This window comes from Hyperoodon ampullatus (genome assembly GCF_949752795.1).
Source record: "Hyperoodon ampullatus genome assembly, chromosome: 14".
Classification (NCBI taxonomy): domain Eukaryota; kingdom Metazoa; phylum Chordata; class Mammalia; order Artiodactyla; family Ziphiidae; genus Hyperoodon; species Hyperoodon ampullatus.
Genome location: NC_136927.1, coordinates 44,216,701 through 44,235,884, shown reverse-complemented (window position 1 = coordinate 44,235,884; position 19,184 = coordinate 44,216,701). Strand labels below are relative to the sequence as shown.

The window sequence follows — 19,184 nt, the reverse complement described above, 5'->3', positions numbered from 1 at the left end:
ATATACCATACAATTCACCCATTTAAAGTGTACAATCTAGTGGTTCTTTAAGTATATTCAAAGAGTTGTGCAGCTATCACCACAGTCAACTTTAGAACATTTTCATCACCCTCAAACCATACCCATTAGCAGTCATCCCCATTCTCCTCCAGCCCTAGACTATCACTAATCTACTTTCTGTCTCTGTAGACTTGCCTATTCTGGACATTTCATATACAGCCATAAGTGGTCTTTTATGACTGAGATAATCTCTTTTTTAAACAAAGTCCAGGCCTTGAGCTCAGAGCTTTGGCCTATAACCATCGCAAGCGAGAATTGAATACCATCGTTTTGATTTTGTTGTATTTATTTTTTACCATTCTAGGGTAAGTGACAGGTACTTCCTGTTTATGGTAGTGATATAAAGTTTCCTTCTTGAATAAATGTTTTTCCATTTTAAAAGTTGATATTTTTAAAGGACAAGATTAAGCAAATAGTAGAGATGGTGTACAGGTATCTGAAGGTTGGGAACATGGGATGTGAATGAAGTTTGGAAAACACTAGGTTGTCTGATTTGAGACTTTACAGGATGTAGTTGGAAAACCACCCTATTATTCCAATTCAATCTCCTAACAATTCCTTAGAGGAAGTGCATCATTTTACTGATGAAGAAACAGGTATAGGGACTTCACTGGTGGTGCAGTGGTTAAGATTCTGCATTCCCAGTGCAGGGGCCCTGGGTTCAATCCATGGTCAGGGAACTAGATTCCACATGCATGCTGCAACTAAGAGTTCACATACCACAATTAAGGAGCCTGCGTACTGCAACTAAGGAGCCAGCGAGCCGCAACTAAGGATCCTGCGAGCCGTGACTGAGGAGCCCACCTGCTGCAACTAAGGAGCCCACATGCCACAACTAAGGATCCCTCAAGTCACAACTAAGGACCCTTCGAGCTGCAGCTAAGGAGGCCACCTGCCACAACTAAGACCCAGTGCAACCAAATAAATTTAAAAAAAAAAAAAGAAAAAGAAACAGGTATAGAAAAGTTAACTATGGTAACTTGTCCAAGGTCACACAGCTAGTGACAGAACCTAGACTTAACCTAAGGTCTCTTTAATTCCAAAGACTACCTATTAGCCAAGTTTGAAAGTAAAACTGGGGGTGAGGAGTGGAGTAGCAGGCTTGAGAAAGGACTCTAGCCACTAGACCAAAACATGTGGGGACCAGGCTGGTTGTTTTGGGTATCCCTTCAAACAAATAATCAAATATTTTTTTAAAAAACAATGTAATTTGTGACTCTAAGCAGAGATTCCTTCTCAGGCACTGTTGGGGCTTTCTTCCTCTCTCAAGGGCACACCAGAATCCAAGAAGTGTTGCCTGGATAACTAGGGGTGTGTGTATGTGTGTGTGTGTTGGTGCCAGGGAGGGTCTAATCCCTTGTTCATCTTGACTGCTGTTGGCATCGCTGTCCAAGGGACAGTGGTCCTTTAAAGTCCATGGCTTCTGCCCCATACCACATGCAAGGCACCAGAATCTAGGGCTGCCTGAGACTCCTTGTATGTAGGATCCCATGATTCCTGGAATATCAGGCAGCCACCTACTCCTAGGACTGGCTAGTTTTATGGAGCACAGCCTTGGGGCATGTGCCAGGACTCCCTCTCTCCCCTTCCAGGCCTGGGGACTTTTCCATCCCTTGTCATCACCTCCACCAAGACCCTCTGCCTCCCACCCTCCTACCCTTCTTAATACACTTCATATTCTTTCACTGTTGGCTTTAATAACACATTAAACTCAGAGCCCATTTCCATTTAAACTAGTTTTCTTTTCCTCGAGGGCAAAGAAAGGAGGGAGCTTAATTTTTAAATCTTAACTTTAAAAATGTAGCATACAGAAGACAAACATCCTTGGTCCTCCCCTCACATAGCTGTGCAATTCAGCTTGGACCCAAACCTGAAGTTAATCACACCTATCTTCCTTCAAAGGCAATTAGGGTCCATTGTTATTCAACGTGAGAGAGAATCTCAACCCTCACTCCAAGCAGTTTAGATCTAAGAATAATTTGGGGCCATATAGAACCAAATAGCTAACCCTGAGCCAGGTAATACTCTAAGAAACTACATGCATAATCTCACAAAAATCATTTCAACAACTCTGTGAGATAAGTATTATTATTGTGTCCATTTTACAGATGGGAAAACTGAGGCACGGAGAAGTTAAGTCACTTGTCCAAGGTCCCCCAGTCAGTAAATAGTAGAGGCAGATGTGAGTCCACATAGTCTGATTGGAGAGCGTGTGGTCTCGAACACAGAGCACAGACTCTGAAGTCAGACTATTTCCTCCATCATCTACAGCAAAATTTTAGTGTTCCCTATTCTTCGCAACTTTCTAATGAAAGCAGGCCTTTTCTTTTTAAAAATTTTTATTTATTTATTTTGGCTGCGTTGGGTCTTCGTTGCTTTGCATGGGCTTTCTCTAGTTGCGGCGAGCGGGGGCTACTCTTGGTTGCAGTGCACGGGATTCTCACTGCGGTGGCTTCTCTTGTTGCAGAGCACGGGCTCTAGGCGCGCGGGCTTCAGTAGTTGTGGCACGCGGGCTTCAGTAGTTGTGGCACGCGGGCTCAGTAGCTGTGGCGCATGGGCTTAGTTGCTCCACAGCATGTGGGATCTTCCCAGACCAGGGCTCGAACCCACGACCCCTGCACTGGCAGGTGGATTTTTAACCACTGTGCCACCAGGGAAGTACGAAAGCAGGCTTTTTTTTTTTTCCTCTTTTTTTCAATTTCAAAATTAAAGACCACTGTAAAGAGAGTGTTCCTGTAAAGAAAGGAGTCTCACAGTCTGCTCTAAAGAGACATTTTCTGCCACGGCTTTCAGAGCAGCAAGTGGTCTGAGGGGCTTGGAGTTTGGGGGAAAGGAGATGGGTATCCTTGAACCTTGTGGGGAGCAAGGACATGATGGTAACAGTGGCTCCCATTGACTGGGTCTTCCCAACATGCCAGGCCCTAGGTTAAGTGCTAGATAGATGGGTATATGTAATGTGTATGTTTACATGAGACACACACTAGAGGTCAAGTTTTTATGCACCGCCCTACTCTACACTTCCAGATTTTTAGAGGGGAGTTTTTTTTAGAGATCACTTCATCATACCTCCTAATTTATAGGGGAGGAATCATTTCGGTTCATTCCTCAACAGCCATGGAAGTTCTGTTCTATGCTGGGCCCCATGCTGAGCTCTTAGGAAAGATAGAAAAGAACAATTCAAGGTGTTAGCAATAGGAATCTCTGGGTGGTAGGAATATAGTGTTACTCTTATTTTTTCTTATCTGTATTTCTGTACTTTCTTTCTTTCTTTCTTGGCCATGCCGTGTGGCTTGTGGGATCTTAGTTACCTGACCAGGGATTGAACCTGGGCCCTCGGCAGTGAAAGCGTGGAGTCCTAACCCCTGGACCACCACGGATTTCCCTGTATTTTCTTTTTCATAATAAAATAAAAATAAGTCCCCCCCATTATGCCCCTACATGTACAGTACTCTTTCTCCAGTTTAAATGATTACACACCTCAAAACCCCCATGGTGGGAGAAATTCCAGTTAAGGAATTCAAGACCTTGTACTAGAGAGGTGTCCCCCTAATTCACACATGGCAGCTGCATCTGCAGTCCCATCTGAGCAAATGTCATGACACCCCACTTTCCTCCTCTCAAATCCCCAAAGGGCCCAGGAATTGGCATCTGAACCCAATTTTCCATAGCAGTGATTCTCAGTGGGGCCTGAGCATTCAGAAAAGTATAGGGCAGATTTGATTGTCATAATTTCTGAGGCTGCTACAGGCATGCAGTTAGCAGGGCTGAGGGATGGTGGTCATCCTGTAATTCACCAGGCAGCGTCCACAGCAAATGTCATGCCCAGAACGCCAGTGGACTCCTGTAGGCTGGCCTGGTGGCCTGGGAGATGTTTGGGCCTGGAAATACTGCCCTAATGGATCATGCCTACCCAGCTGATCAGATCTAACCTCTTGGGAAGTTTGAAAGCCAGACCCAGAAAAAGTGAACTGAAATAGCAGGGGCCATGAGAGCCCATATCAGGAGTCCGGTGGGGTCACTGTGCTGGGAGTGAATGTGCCACTTCTAAGGAACAAGGACGTTCCAGGGACCCCATGACTTCCGTGGGTCTCAAAGGGCATGACCAATGTCCCAGGTGTCTGTGAGGCTCCACCATAAATGCTCAGCAGCTACATGGGATATATAAACCTATGAAAAATCCTACACATTTTTTTCTTTTACTGAAAGTTATTGAATAGGCATAGAGTGGCATTTTAAATATTTTTAAACTACTTCCACTATTAATGGATATTCTATATACCCTTCCTTATTTTCTTGAAATGTTTTAGGATTCATTCTTTTTGTGGGTTATTTTGGGATAGGTAGCATGCCCTCTGAGAGGGATATTCTTCTATGGAATGTTTGTTGCCTTTTTAATTTTTACAGCTCCAGGTCCCAAGGTCATAACAAGAAATGATTTGAAATTTGTATGAACTGGATCTGAAATCCTCAGAGTTGCCTATAAGTTGAACAGAAAGAAGTAAATTCACACATTTAAGTGTTTGGATAAGTAGACTTTGTGACTGGGGAAGTATTATACCCCTGAACAACATCTAGCTAAATATTTCGTTCAACATATAATTTTTGTTAATTAAAATAATTAACGTTATAGGCTCAGAGAGGGAAAGCAATTGACTCAGAGTCACACAGCAAGTTAGTGCAAAGCTAGAACTACAACTTTGGTTCCTTATCTTGAAGCTCAGTGCTCTTTCCATTCGTTCTCTTCCCATGACTGTTGACTCACAAAGCCATGGGCAAGGAGGAAGTTTAGCTTAAGAGTGAAGCTGGGGGAATTCCCTGGCAATCCAGTGGTTAGGACTCTGCACTTTCAGTGCTGAGGGCCTGGGTTCAATCTCTGGTCCAGGAACTAAGATCCACGCAAGGCACGCAATGCGGCCAAAAATATATATAAGATAAAATTTTAAAAAGAGTGAAGCTGAGGGCTTCCCTGTTGGTGCAGTGGTTGGGAGTCCGCCTGCTGATGCAGGGGACACGGGTTCGTGCCCCGGTCCGGGAACATCCCACATGCCACGGAGCGGCTGGGCTCGTGAGCCATGGCCGCTGAGCCTGCGCGTCCAGAGCCTGTGCTCCGCAACAGGCGAGGCCACAACAGTGAGAGGCCCGCGTACCGCAAAAAAAAAAAAAAAGAAAAAAAAAAGAAAAAGAGTGAAGCTGAAAAGAAAAGGAAGATGAAGTAGAGGTCATAACAGGAAGGCAAACATCTTAAAGCTTTTTTTTTGTTGTATCAGTATTCTATTGTTGTAGCAAATTACCACATATTTGGTGGTTTAAAATAACATAGATTTATTATCTTACAGTGTTGGAGGTCAGAAGTCCAACATGGGTCTCACTGGGCTAAAATCAAGGGGTAAGGAGCGCTGTGTTCCTTCCAAGGCTCTAGAGGAGGATCCGTTTCCTCGCCTTTTCCTGCTTCTGGAGGGACTCCATAGTCCTTGGCTTGTGGTCCCCTTCCCCCTTCTTCAGAGCAGCAATGTTGCATCTCTCTGACCATTCTTCCACAGTTACATCTCCCTCTGACCATAACCAGAAAAGGTTTTCCAATTTTAAGGACTCCTGTGATTACACTGGCTACCTGGATAATCCTGGATAATGTCCCTGCCTCAGGACTTCAATTTAATCACATCTGCAGAGTCCCTTCTGCCATGTAAAGTAACAGATTCAGAGGTTCTGGGGATTAGGATGTGGACATTTTAGGACATTAGACAAAGGCCATTATTCTCCCTATCACAGTTATGAAATATCATGCATAGACATTCATAGAGAAATAGCTTAAAATGATATTATAGAACAAAATACCCTCATGACCACCACCCAAAACCAGAAATAAACATTGCCAGAATCTTGGCAAGAACTCTTCCCTCAGTCTTGTTTTTTTGGTTGCATTTGCCTGAAAATTTTTTGTCCATTTATCTGAAACATTTTTGTCACTTTATGTGTTTCCTATAAATTGCTTATAGCTAGATTTTAAAGTCATTTAGTCTCATAGTTTCTGCCTTATAATAGGTTAATCAGTCTGTTCATATTTATTGTAATAAACAATATACTTTTTTCTTTCTACCTTATTTTACATTTACTATTTATTTTTCATTAATGTTTTCCTGTTTGCTTTTTTTTTAACTTTTGTTGACTTGGTCAAGTTTCTATTTATTGCCATCCACCCTCCCCCTTTACTAAGCTGCTAGTGTTTATCTTTTCTTTCCTAGCAATCACAATTATTCTTAAATTGTTGTATCAGTACATGGTAATAATCCTACTCCTTCACCAAAATGTTTTACTTGCCCATTCCCACACAATCTCCTGAAAGATGATACCTTTAGAATGCTGTTAACTTCCCCACTCTTCCTACTCCTGGAGTTTTACTAAGATAGTTTACAGGGTTTTTTTGTTCTAATCTATTATTAGGCTTTCCATTAAAGTTCATGATTTCTGCAAAAGAATCCTTACTTAATACCTAAAGCACAAATTCCCAGTCTATCTCCTACCATTTAAACCAAACTATATATATCGCAAGATTCGTTGCTCACCTCTGCTACCCCATCTCTTCATCTTGCATTATCATGAGCTCTCAACCACTATTGAGAGAATTTCTTGAGCACTTCCCTCAGATAGGCATGCACATGATCCATGCACTGAATCTTGTATGCTAGCAGATGTCTTTCTTTTGCCCTGGTTGAGAAGTGACACGATGACTTGTTTTGATTCTTGGGTTACATTCCTTTTCTCTTAGCAGTCTGTATTCTACTGTCTCCTAGCTCATAGGATTGCAGATGGGTGGTCTTAAACTAGTCTGATTCTTGCTCCTTTATAAGTAACCTAGTCTTTCTATCTGGAAGCTTGCAAATTGTTGTTGTTGTTGTTGTTTTCTACCTCTGGAATTTAGGAATTTCATCAGGATATGTCTAGATGTTTATCTTCATTCATGTCAGTCTTGTAATCTTCAGACTCAAATTTGCCTCTCCACCTGTTACTTTTCTCTCCTTTGGGGACTCCTATTATTTGTGTGTTAGGTCTTCTGGATCTGTCCTTCAAATTTACATTTAATGCTATGATTTCTTTTCCCTTACATTTTTGATGTGTTGTAAGATTTCTTCCAGTATCTTTGAGTCTCTCATTACTGACTGTGCCAATTACCAAGTATGTCTATTTTAATGATAAATTCAGGCATTGAAGAAATAACCACAGAATGGGTCTATGGGCCACCTAGGCCCACTGAATTGGCCTGGAGTTAAGATTCCATCTATCACCTGGCTGCTGTAAGCATCTACTTTGATCGGTGGATCACAGTGGCATTTTGGGTCCCTAGGAATGTGTCCATTAGAGCCAATGTCTAATAACCCATGAAGGGTCTGGATATTTCCTTTTACCCAGTGCACACCCCAGTAAAAGGGCCACAGGTCCCTTTGGGGAAGGCTTAGGGAAAGACTTATGATGAGTACTTGCAGCAATGGTACAAGGTCCTTCCTCAAGGAGACTTGGCATCACCCTCTAGGTCTATGATTGACTTGGGTCTGCGAACTAGTGACAGGCTATGATTCTCCACTGTGACAACTCAAATCAGAATTTTGGCTACCAGACCTAGGGTTTCTCCTGTAGATCAAGCAGAAGAGAAACACTTCCAGAATGGTGGAGTGAGGACCTCTGAAAATTCACTCCTTCATAAAAACAAGAACAACTCTGGCTAAAATGGTCAAAATAAGCTTTTTCAGAACTCTGAAAATTAACCAAAGCCTAGCTACAACCCAAGGAGCATTTATTCCAGAAAAACAGCTGTGTCCTAGTGAGAACGGTGAACTTTGTGCAGTTTTAACTTGCCTTAGTCCCATTCTCCTCTTCACAGGTTCACAGAAACCTTGAAAAATAAAAGCCTCACAACTAAAGGAATTGTGAAAACCAATGCTTAGTAGCCACAGGAGGGGGAACAGGTTTGAATCTCCATAACAGCTCCATTCCCAGAGAAGTATCTTTATTTGGTAGCTCTCTGAAAAGCTCTATTCTCAGAGTTTGTCGTTATTTGACCTGACTCAGAACTCTCCCTGTGCTACAGCCATATCCCTAGGGATATGTTGAAACATCTCTAGTTTAAAACAATCAGTGGCCATTGTTTAATATAACAGCAGCCTGAGATGGTGATACCAGTTTTGGGGTAACGAGAGGCTGGACCTCAATCCCTGGTTGGGGAACTAAGATCCCGCAAACTGTGCAGCACGGCCAAAAAATTAAAAAATAAAAACTTAAAAAAAAAAAGAGGCTAGCGACTTCCCTGGTGGCACAGTAGTTAAGCCTCCGCGTTCCCAATGCAGGGGGCCCAGGTTCCATCCCTGGTCAGGGAACTAGATCCCACGTGCATGCTGCAACTAAGAGTTCGTGTGCCACAACTAAGGAGCCCACATGCCGCAATTCCCTAAGGAGCCTACCTGCCGCAACTAAGACCCGGCGCCACCAACTAACTAAATTAAAAAAAAAAAAAAAAAAAGAGGCTGGACCAAAAAAAAACACGAAAAAACTTAAAAGGAAAAACTAGGGAATGAAATATCCATAGAGGGCTTTGAAAAGCCCTGACACATTCCTGGGAATCCCTATAAGGTCACAAGCATGAGTAGGGCTCTATGCACTCAGGAAAGACCTGAGAAGACCCTAAGCTCTTACCTCTAGCTGACCTTGATGCTCTGTGCAAGCAGGAAGTGGAAGTTAAAGCAGTGTTGTGCACACACACACACACACACACAGAACCCCTCAGAAAAGGCTAGGAAATTTATTGGTTGAAGGCATTAGAGGAAATCTCTGTCCAGTCATTAGCTGACCACTAAGCAAGCTAATTGAGCACAGACTTCAGTGGCCACGTGCAAAGAATGCAGTCTTTACAGAATTCATCTAGGAAAGTTCGTAAACAGCAGCAACAACAACAACAAAGCCTGAGGAGGGGTGGAATCAGATTTTTGGAGTTGTGACCTTATAATATTTAAGATGTCACTGTCAAAAAAATTTATGAGACATGCAAAGAAACAGGAAAGTATGGCCCATACAAAGGAAAAAAAGGAGTCAAAAGAAACTGTCCCTGAGGAAGTTATCAGACAAAGTCTTTAAATCAGCTATTATAAATATATTCAAAGAACTAAAGGAAACCATGCCTAAAGAATCAAAAGGAGGTGTGGGAATGATGGCTCACCAAACAGAGACTATTAATAAGCATATAGAAAATTATATTTATATTAAAAATGTGCATGTATGTATGTGTATACACATGCATATATATATATATATATATATATATATATATATATACATATATCAAATAGAAATAGAAATTCTGGAGCTCAACAGTACAAAAGTACAATTGAAATGAAAGGTTCACTAACAGGGCTCAATAGAGGATTTGACTTGGCAGAAGAAAGAATCAACACACTTGAAGACAGGTCAATTGCAATTACTCAGTCTGAGGAATAGAAAGAAAAAAGAATGAAGAAAAAGGAATGGAGCCCCCAGAGACCTGTGGGATACCATCAGATGTACTAATGTACATATAATGAGAATCCCAGATGGAGAGAACAGAAAGGGGCAGAAAGTATTTGGGGACTTCCCTGGTGGTGCAGTGGTTAAGAATCTGCCTGCCAATGCAGGGAACATGGGTTCGATCCCTGGCCCAGGAAGATCCCATATGCCACGGAGCAACTAAGCCTGCGCACCACAACTACTGAGCCTGCGCTCAGAGCCCACAAGCCACAACTACTGAAGCTTGTGTGCTCTAGGGCCTGCGTGCTGCAACTCCTGAGCCCACGTGCTGCAACTACTGAAACCCTCACACCTAGAGCCCATGCTCTGCAATGAGAAGCCACCGCAATGAGAAGCCCACGCACCACAACTACGAGTAGCCCCTGCTCACTGCAACTAGAGAAAGCCCACATGCAGCAACCAAGACCCAAACGCAGCCAAAAAAAAAAAAAAGAAAAAAAGTAGTTGAAGAAATACTTTCCCTGAATTTGATTTTTTAAAAAATTAATTGGGGCTTCCCTGATGGTGCAGTGGTTAAGAATCCGCCTGCCAACCCAGGGGACGCAGGTTCAAGCCCTGGTCCGGGAAGATCCCACATGCCACAGAGCAACTAAGCCTGTGCGCCACAACTGCTGAGCCTGCGCTCTACAGCCCACGAGCCACAGCTATTGAGCCCACACGACACAACTACTGAAGCCTGCACATCTAGAGCCCATGCTCCGCAACAAGAGAAGCCACTGCAATGAGAAGCCCGCGTACTGCAACAAAGAGTAGCCCCCGCTCGCCACAACTAGAGAAAGCCCGTGCGCAGCAACAAAGACCCAACACAGCCAAAAATAAATAAATAAATTTAAAAATTAATCTACACAGCCAAGAAGCTCAAAGTAGGATAAGCTGAGAGATTCATATCTAGACATATCATAATCAAACTGTGAAAGACAGAGAGAATACTGAAAGCAGCAAGAGAAAAAACAAATCATCATGTACAAGGGATCTTCCATAAGATCAACAGCTAACTTCTTATCAGAAACTATGGAGGCCAGAAGACAGTGAGATAACATTTGCAAAGTGCTGAAAGGACAAAACTGTCAAACAAGAAATCTATATCCAGCAAAACAATCCTTCAAAAAAATAAAGGAGAAACTAAGACATTCCCAGATAAACAAAAATGGAGAGAATTTGTTCCTAGCAGACCTACCTTACAAGAAATACAGAGGGACTCCTTCAGGCTGAAATGAAAGGACTAGACAGTAACTCAAATCCACATGAGGAAATAAAGAACATCAATAACGGAAACTATATAAGTACATAGAAAAGACAGTATAAATATATTTGTTTATAATTTTTTATTTTAAAGACAACTGCAAACATTGTAAAACAATATACCCCAATAAAAATTTTAAAAATAATAATTAAAAAAAATAAAGACAACTGCAAAAAGCAATAATTGTAAAACTGTATTTATGGGCTTATAATAAATAAAGATGTAACGTGTATGACAATAATAGCACAAAGGGGACTTCCCTAGTGGTGCAGTGGTTAAGAATCCGCTTGCCAATGCCGGGGACACGGGTTTGACCCCTGGTCCGGGAAGATCCCACATGCCGCAGAGCAACTAAGCCCATTCATCACAACTACTGAGCCTGCGCTCTAGAGCCCACAAGCCACAACTACAGAAGCCCACGCACTGAGAGCCCATGCTCCGCAACAAGAGAAGTCACTGCAATGAGAAGCCCACACACCACAACGAAGAGTAACCCCTGCTCACCTCAACTAGAGAAAGCCCATGCTCAGCAGTGAAGACCCAAAGCAGCCAAAGATAAATAAATAAATAAATAAAATAATAGCACGAAGGAGGAGTGAGAGAAGGGAGCTATATAGGAGCAAGTTTTTATATACTACTGAAATTAAGTTGGCATTAACATGAACTAGATTGTTTTTTTAAAAATAAATTTATTTATTTTATTTATTTTTGGCTGCATTGGGTCTTCATTGCTGCATGCAGGCTTCCTCTAGTTGCAGTGAGTGGGGACTACTCTTCATTGTGGCGCACAGTCTTCTCATCGCGGTGGCTTCTCTTGTTGCAGAGCGCGGGCTCTAGGCACGTGGGCTTCAGTAGTTGTGGCACGTGGGCTCAGTAGTTGTGGCTCACAGGCTCTAGAGCACAGGCTCAGTAGTTGTAGTGCATGGGCTTAGTTGCTCTGTGGCATGTGGGATCCTCCCAGACCAGGGCTCAAACCTGTGTCCCCTGCATTGGCAGGCGAATTCTTAACCACTGCACCACCAGAGAAGCCCAACTAGATTGTTTTAAGTAGAGATGTTAATTGTAATTCCCAGGGAAACCACTAAAAAAATAACTCAAAAGAATAGAATAAAACAACAAGGGAATTAAAATGGAATACTAGAAAATATTTAACACAAAAAGAAAGTGGTAGTGGAGAAACATAGGAACAAAAAAGAAAAGAATTATAAATAACAAATAGCCAAATGACAGATATAAATCCTATCTATTAGCAATTACATTAAATGTAAATGGACTAAACACTGCAGTCAAAAGATAGAGATGGGCAGAAAAGATTTTAAAAACTCAACATGATCTAACTATATGCTGTCTTTATAATCAATGACATCAATAGGTTGAAAGTAAAAGGATGGAAAAAGATATGCTATGCAAAAGCAACTATAAGAGATGTGGAGTGGCTATACTAATTACCAGACAAAACAGAATTTAAAACAAAACTTGTTACTAGAGACAAAATACATTTTATAATGATAAAAAGGTTGATCCCTCAGGAAGACATAATAATTATAAACATATATGTACCTAAAAACAGAACCCCAAAATACATGAAACAAAACCTGACAGAATTGAGGGGAGAAATAGACAATTCAACAATAATAGTTGGAGACTTTAATACTGTACTTTCAATAATGGATGAAATAACTAGATAGATGGTCAAGAAGGAAACAAATCCAACAATAGTGGAGTAGGTTTCCCATTTATTTCATTGCTAGGGACATGAACAAATACCATTGCCAAAGATCTCTGCTAGCCAAGAAATCAGATTGCCTGGTGGTCCCTGCTGCCCTTTACAGTTAATGTGTCCACCTTATCTGGATCCCATGATAGCAGGGACTGCAAATAAATGGTGATACCCCCTACAGTCATACCTGGCCTACAAAGAAGAATAACCAGAGAGCTTTTCAAGCATGGAGATGCTCCCTTCAGTGTTTTAGCAAAGGAATTGTCTCTGGGTCCTCTCACTGAATACATTTGACAGATTACACATGATAAATCAGTCTATCACCCAAGCCTTTGGATTCCCTCTTCTATGTGATGCCAGGAGAACTCTAGTATCTCAACTTCACTAAATGTAGACCACTATTAGGTCTAAATTTCAGTCAGCTAACCAAATAACTTCTCAGTGCCAACTTCAGGTGTGTGAGCTAGCACATTAAATCTGGGATCTTTAGTAAATACACCCATATAAGTGAATGTGGCCCTATCTAGTGTTATATTCTACCCTCATTGGTCTAACGCCCTTAGAATCCATTCTCACACACTCCTTAGGTCTCTGCCAACATATTAGCAATGTATTGCTACTCTTTTGATGTGTAAGCTGTTTCTTCCTGGATCATGGTGTGTACCTGTCTTCCTGAAATGTGTTGAGACTTGACCCTTGTTAAAGGCTTAGAGGCAACAGGGTAGTTGTGGTGAATTTTGAGTGGAATGAGCACCCCCTTTCAAGGCATTTGCCCCAGGTGAGGTTATCACAGGGTTTTCAGACAGAGAACAGCTAGTCTCATCAGACACAGAAGAGCAAGCTACTTCCACTGGTAAAGGAGATTCAGAATCACTTGGGAGTTCAATATTGTCTGCTTCATCTGATTCCAACCAGATGCACCCTTCCGAATTTCTGGACCTTATTCTTTCCTGATTGATACCCTAGTTTTCCCATGACAGATTTGATAAGAGTGTGAATTCAACTGTCATTATAAATCATCAACTTACACAATTAAATTTTGTGTTTGACTTTTAGCAATATCAGCTCTGGGTCTACATAATTAAAAGATAGTTTTAGGACTGTCATGTAAGTATCCTGGTTCTCAGATTGTGACTTGTGCTGGAAGTTAAGAGACCTGAGTTTGTCATTTTCTCTCTGTAATCACCCAAGTGCACTGCAAAGAATCCATCCTACACCACAGGTCTGAGTCATTACTACTGCTGTAGGAGTCAAGGGCAGCAGCCAGTTGGGCTCCCAAGGCATGAGCTTCAGTTGGCACCTCATCACAATCAACCACAGGTGACAGTTTGATTAACTGTGATGCCACTGCATCCCGTGGATTGCTAGCATCCCATTTCCCATTGGTTAGGAGCTCAGCACTGTGCTCAAACTCAAGGGTGTGACCATATCATTGCAAAACCCCATCTTTGTGAGTCTTTCTCCTGGGACCACTGCCAGTACCAATTAGTATATCAATCAAGGTCTAACCAGGAGAAAAAAGCCACAATGGGAAAGTTTAACATAAAGAATTATTAACACGGGATTGGAATAATAGGGAATTGGCTAATTAGAGCTAAAGACAATTCTGAAGAATACAGAAACAGAGGTATTAAGATCAGCTACTCTCCCTAGGACTGAGATAGAGAGCCCAAGGAAGAGTCCTCTCCCACCAGGCTGAGATCCAGACTTCACCTGAAAGCGCATGGCAGAGAAGTCGCTGACTGCCTCACCAGTGGGACTTCCTGGAAATTTGCCCTCTGGGGTGTCATGCTAATCATGGAGCACTGCTGGAACCAAGATTGTAGGAAGTGTTCTCTACAGGAACCCAGTGCTGGAGAGAGCTTTGCCAGTACAGGGATCAAGCACTGTATAAAGTCATACCATTGTGCAGTCAAGAGCTAGATGTATAATCAGGGAGAGTCCAGTACTGGAGAAAGCAGCACCAAGAATCAAGCACTGTTGTCGTTAGAGAAAGTGCACTCGGTAAGAGCAGAGTGCTGGAGAAAACCAGACTGCTACCAAAGTCAAGTGTTGGAGGAAGCTTGCTCTGCTGGAGATCAGTGCTAGAGAAAGCCTCGTGAGGTGCAAAAGAAGTCTGAAGTGTCAAGAGTCCACTCACTGCAAAGTCAGCTTGTGGTTTGGGGTCTGTGGTGACCACGTCGGGGAAGAGAGGGTGCGGCAAGGTGGTTGCAAGTTGGGGGCTGCGAGCTCCTCAAAGGACTCCTCACTCTCACACACATCTAAGGCAGGGAACCACTGGATGTGCCCCTGCAAAACTGTGCAGCAAGCGCAAGAAAAATACCAAACCTCAACAGGACCAGAGCCAGGAAAAGCATCCCCCTCCTCTATCAATGTCCCTCTAGCGCCCTCTACTGACAAAGCTTAACTGCCAGGAGAAATGCATAAATAGTCCAGTCCAGTATCTCAGAGCAGATACTAGAGCCTGAATTTGGAGCTGAGAGGCAATAAATTGAAAACTGTCATAGTGGCAGAATCCCCACACAGGGTCTCTCACCCACAGACTGGGGACCAATATGGCAAGGAGGGCTAAGTGAAAGTCCCACTTCCTACAAAGACAGCAAACTAGTAAAAATACCACAACCCTGGGAGAAGTGCAGAGATCCATGCCAAAGAATTGAAAGAAGCAGGGGTAGTGAGACCTATCACATACCCATTTAACCCGCCAGTCTGGCCTGTGCAGGAGTCAGATGGAAAATGACGGTGGACCTTCATGAACTTAATCAGGTGACACTTCCAATTGCAGCTCCTGTCCCAAATTTAGTACCTTTCCCCTGGTATTTGGTATGCAGCTATCAACTTGATTTTTCTTCCATACGAGTATGCAAGGTCCACCAGAGCAGTTTCCTTTTTAGCTGGCAAGGCCACCATGTAACTTCAGGTAGCCTCAGGGCTCTGTCAGTTCTGTTCTGCCGTAATAGAGTCTGCAAAGATCTTAATCATTAACATCCCACAAAACACCACACTGGTCCACTATATTGACAACATTACCGGATCTGATGAGCAGCAAGTAACAAGTACTAATAAGACATATGCAAACTAGAAAGTGGGAGATAAGCCCCACTAAAGATTCAGTGAAGTTTCTGGAGATGCAGTGGCCTAGAGTATGAAAAGGTATCTCCTCCAAGGTGAAAGACAAGTTGCTCCTCATACAACCTACTCCCCCTAAAAGAGGCCCAGTGCTTGGTAGGCCTATTTGGATTTTGGAGGCAGTGTATCTCATCAATAGAGTCACCTGGGAGGTGCCAGTTTTGAGTCGGGACAAGAGCAAGAGAAGGCTCTGTGACATGTTCAGGCTGCATTACATCTGCTCTATCTCTTGGTATTTATGATCCCCCAGAGCCAGTGATACTCCAGCAAGCACCAAAAGCAGAATCAAAGCACAGACTCATAGGAGTTTTGATAAGTGTAGGCTCTTTTCTATAGATAACTGTTCTGCTTTTCAGCAACAGTCTCTGGCTTGCTATTGGGACTTGGTAGGAACTGAACACCTAACAAGGTGACATCAGGTGACCATGCAACCTGAGCTTCTCATCATGAATGGGGTGTTGTCTGACCAACCCAACCACGAGGTTGGGTGTGCACAGCAGCAATCTATCATCGCTTGATATAAGAGACTAGACTTGGAAAGGTCCAGAAGGTGTGAGCCATTTACAGGACCAGCTGGCTCCTGTTGCATGGTCTTCTCTCCATCAATCTCTGGCTATGACTTTCTGGGGTGTCCCTTACGCCCAGCTGACTGATGAAGACTCAAGCCTGTTTACAAATGAGTCTGGCTGATAGGCCGTTATGACCTGACAGTGGACAGCTACAGCCCCCGCTCCCCAGCTGGGTGAACCTGGAGGACAGTGGTGAAGAAAAATCCTCACAGTGGACAGAACTTCGAGCAGTGCATTTTGGCTATTGACTATGTCCGGCATGAGAAATGGCCAGAAGTATGGACCTATGCTAATTCATGTGTCAGATAGGATTTCCTTCCTTTTCAAGGCTGAATAATATTCCATTGCATGTATATACCACATTTTGTTTATCCATTCATCTGTTGTTTCTATCCCTTGACTATTGTAAATAATGCTGCTATAAACATGGGTGTTCAAATATTTTTTTGAGACTCTGCTTTCAATTCTTTTAGATATATACCCAGTAGCAGTGGAATTGCTGGATCTTTTTTGAGGGCCCACCGTACTATTTTCCATAGTAGCTGCACCATTTTACATTTCCACCAACAGTGAACAAGGGTTTCAATTTCTCCACATCCTCACCAACGTTTATTTTCTGTTTTTTTTTAATAGTAGCCATCCTAATGTGTGAGGTGGCATCTCGTGGTTTTGATTTGCATTTTCCTAATAATAAGTGATGTTGAGCATCTTTTCATATGCTTGCTGGTCAGTTTGTGTATGTTCTTTTTTTTTTTTTTTTTTTTTTTTTTTTTGCGGTATGCGGGCCTCTCACTGCTGTGGCCACTCCCGCTGCAGAGCACAGGCTCCGGACGCGCAGGCTCAGCGGCCACGGCCCACGGGCCCAGCCGCTCCGCGGCATGTGGGATCCTCCCAGACCGGGGCACGAACCCGTATCCCCTGCATCGGCAGGCGGACTCTCAACCACTGCGCCACCAGGGAAGCCCTGTATGTTCTTTTGAGAAGTGTCTTTTCAAGTTCTTTTCCATTTTTCAGTCAGGTTGTTTGTTTTATTGTTTTTATATTGTGGGAGTTCTTTAGATAGCCTGAATGTTAATCGCTTATCATAGAATCCAGGGATCTTTTTGATGAGACCTGTAGATCGGTATTTTTTAAAGCTCCTTCGCGTGTCATCTCTTAGGAAATGAGACAGTGTGTTTAAGTTAGTCCTCCTCAGGACAAATGGGTATATCATCCTATAGGAATAGAGCGTTGAAATTTCCTACCTGGTTACTATATGTATCCATCAGTGCTGTCCAGTCATGGTAATCCTGTTCTTCCAGGGTCACTGGACTCACAGTTCCCTGGGTCTATTCTTTCCTCCTTGCACAGATAGAAATGAGTTCATATTTATGCCTTATAAATAGAGGAAGAATAGAAGAAACAAAATTTCCATATATTAAAACTCTCCTACTTATAAAAAGTATCAAAATTATACATATCTATTCTCATCACCTTTCTTTATCTAAGAAAAGTAGTACAGCTACCTTTTTGAAGACTTGATATTAACTATACTTTTGGGTAGCTTAGGGTCTCACAGCCTTTCCCAGATATTTCCCTTAAGCATAACGATCGTCATATTTTTTAGGATGCTCAAATCGTTACAGCTTGGACAATGGCAGTCCATTTACTTAGCGTCTTTCTCTTTGTAACACTACCCCTGACATCCTTGAAAATATCCTTGCTTTCTGGCCTCAACAGGATGCTTGCAGACCCATCCTGATTTTTCTTGTATCAAGAAATGGAATCCACTACCCTCCTAGGACTCCTGGTTATTTTAATGGTAAATAATATGACATCAACATCTGCGCATTAGGGGTATACATGAGAGTTAGTAGCGGGGTACTGGACCTCACCTGGTAGAAAGAAGTGTTCTTTTAGGTACAGATTTTTTGGTTTTTGTTTGTCTGTTTTGTTTTGTTTTTTGTTTTTGTTTTTTGCTGTGCGGGGCAGCTTGTAGGATCTTAATTCCCCAACCAAGGACTAACCGGGGCCTTCGGCAGTGAAAGTGTGGACTGCTAGTCACTGGACCGCCAGGGAAGTCCCCATTACAGGTTTATATTGATCTTTTCAATTTAACATATCGCTGCTGTGCCCTGCCTTCCTGACAGTCTGTAGCTACCATGATGCTGCCCTTACTATTATCCCCACCTGATAGCTGAACAAACTGAGACTTTGTAAGAGGTTATGTAACTTGCCTGAAATCACACTGCAAATAAGTGTAGAGCTGCCCGGCTCTATCAAATTTCAGAAACTGAGCTCCCACAGGGCCCAGCTTCCACCTCTGCCCACTGTCAGAAATACATCGTTTACAAAGACTTTCCACCAAGTTGCCCCATTTAGAACTCCCAAGGCAGGGTCTTCCTAGTAGTCTTGGCTGGGGTGAGGAGAAGAGAAAACACTACAGCTTCTTCTTTCTTCACTGCAGGATTCAGGAGTGAGGATGACCAGGAGAGCCCTCCATGAGAAAGGCCTGAAAACAGAGCCCCTCAGGCGGCTCCTTCCCAGGAGGGGCCTCCGGACAAACGCCCGGCCCAGTTCTGCAGTGCCTCAGGACCCCAGAGCTCCCGTGGGAGGAAGCAAGGCCCCGAGGGCACCGAGGACGACCCCCCAGGGGAAGGGGAGGTGAGCCGACTCCCCAGGCAAGGCGAGGCCCTTAGGCTTCCCTTGGCCGCCCCAAGATCCAGCCACCCACCCGTGCCCCCCAAGGGTGCAGAGAGCTTCCCAGCTCCACAGCCACCGCAGGATCATCGGGGGCGAGCAGCCCCAGCCTGACCCAAACCTAAGGCCATAGCACCCATCTGGTTCGCCACCGACACCCGCTCAAAGCGGGCTCGATGACACCCCAAATGTGGGAAGGGCTTCGGGCACAATCGGACCACATCGAGCGCCTGAG

The 19,184-nt window shown here is 43.2% G+C and overlaps 1 protein-coding gene across 1 annotated transcript in view; it reads left to right on the top strand.

The window, feature by feature from the left end:
* The window catches only part of BCL7C (BAF chromatin remodeling complex subunit BCL7C), a gene marked incomplete at its 3' end in the record, with an annotated part of 32,462 nt that extends 13,545 nt beyond the window's left edge, over window positions 1–18,917 (top strand). The window contains exon 6 of the mRNA XM_079718381.1: window positions 18,717–18,917. Coding sequence (XP_079574507.1) covers window positions 18,717–18,917 — 201 coding nt within the window. The remainder of the gene's footprint in view (window positions 1–18,716) is intronic.
* Between the last annotated feature and the right edge of the window lie 267 nt (window positions 18,918–19,184).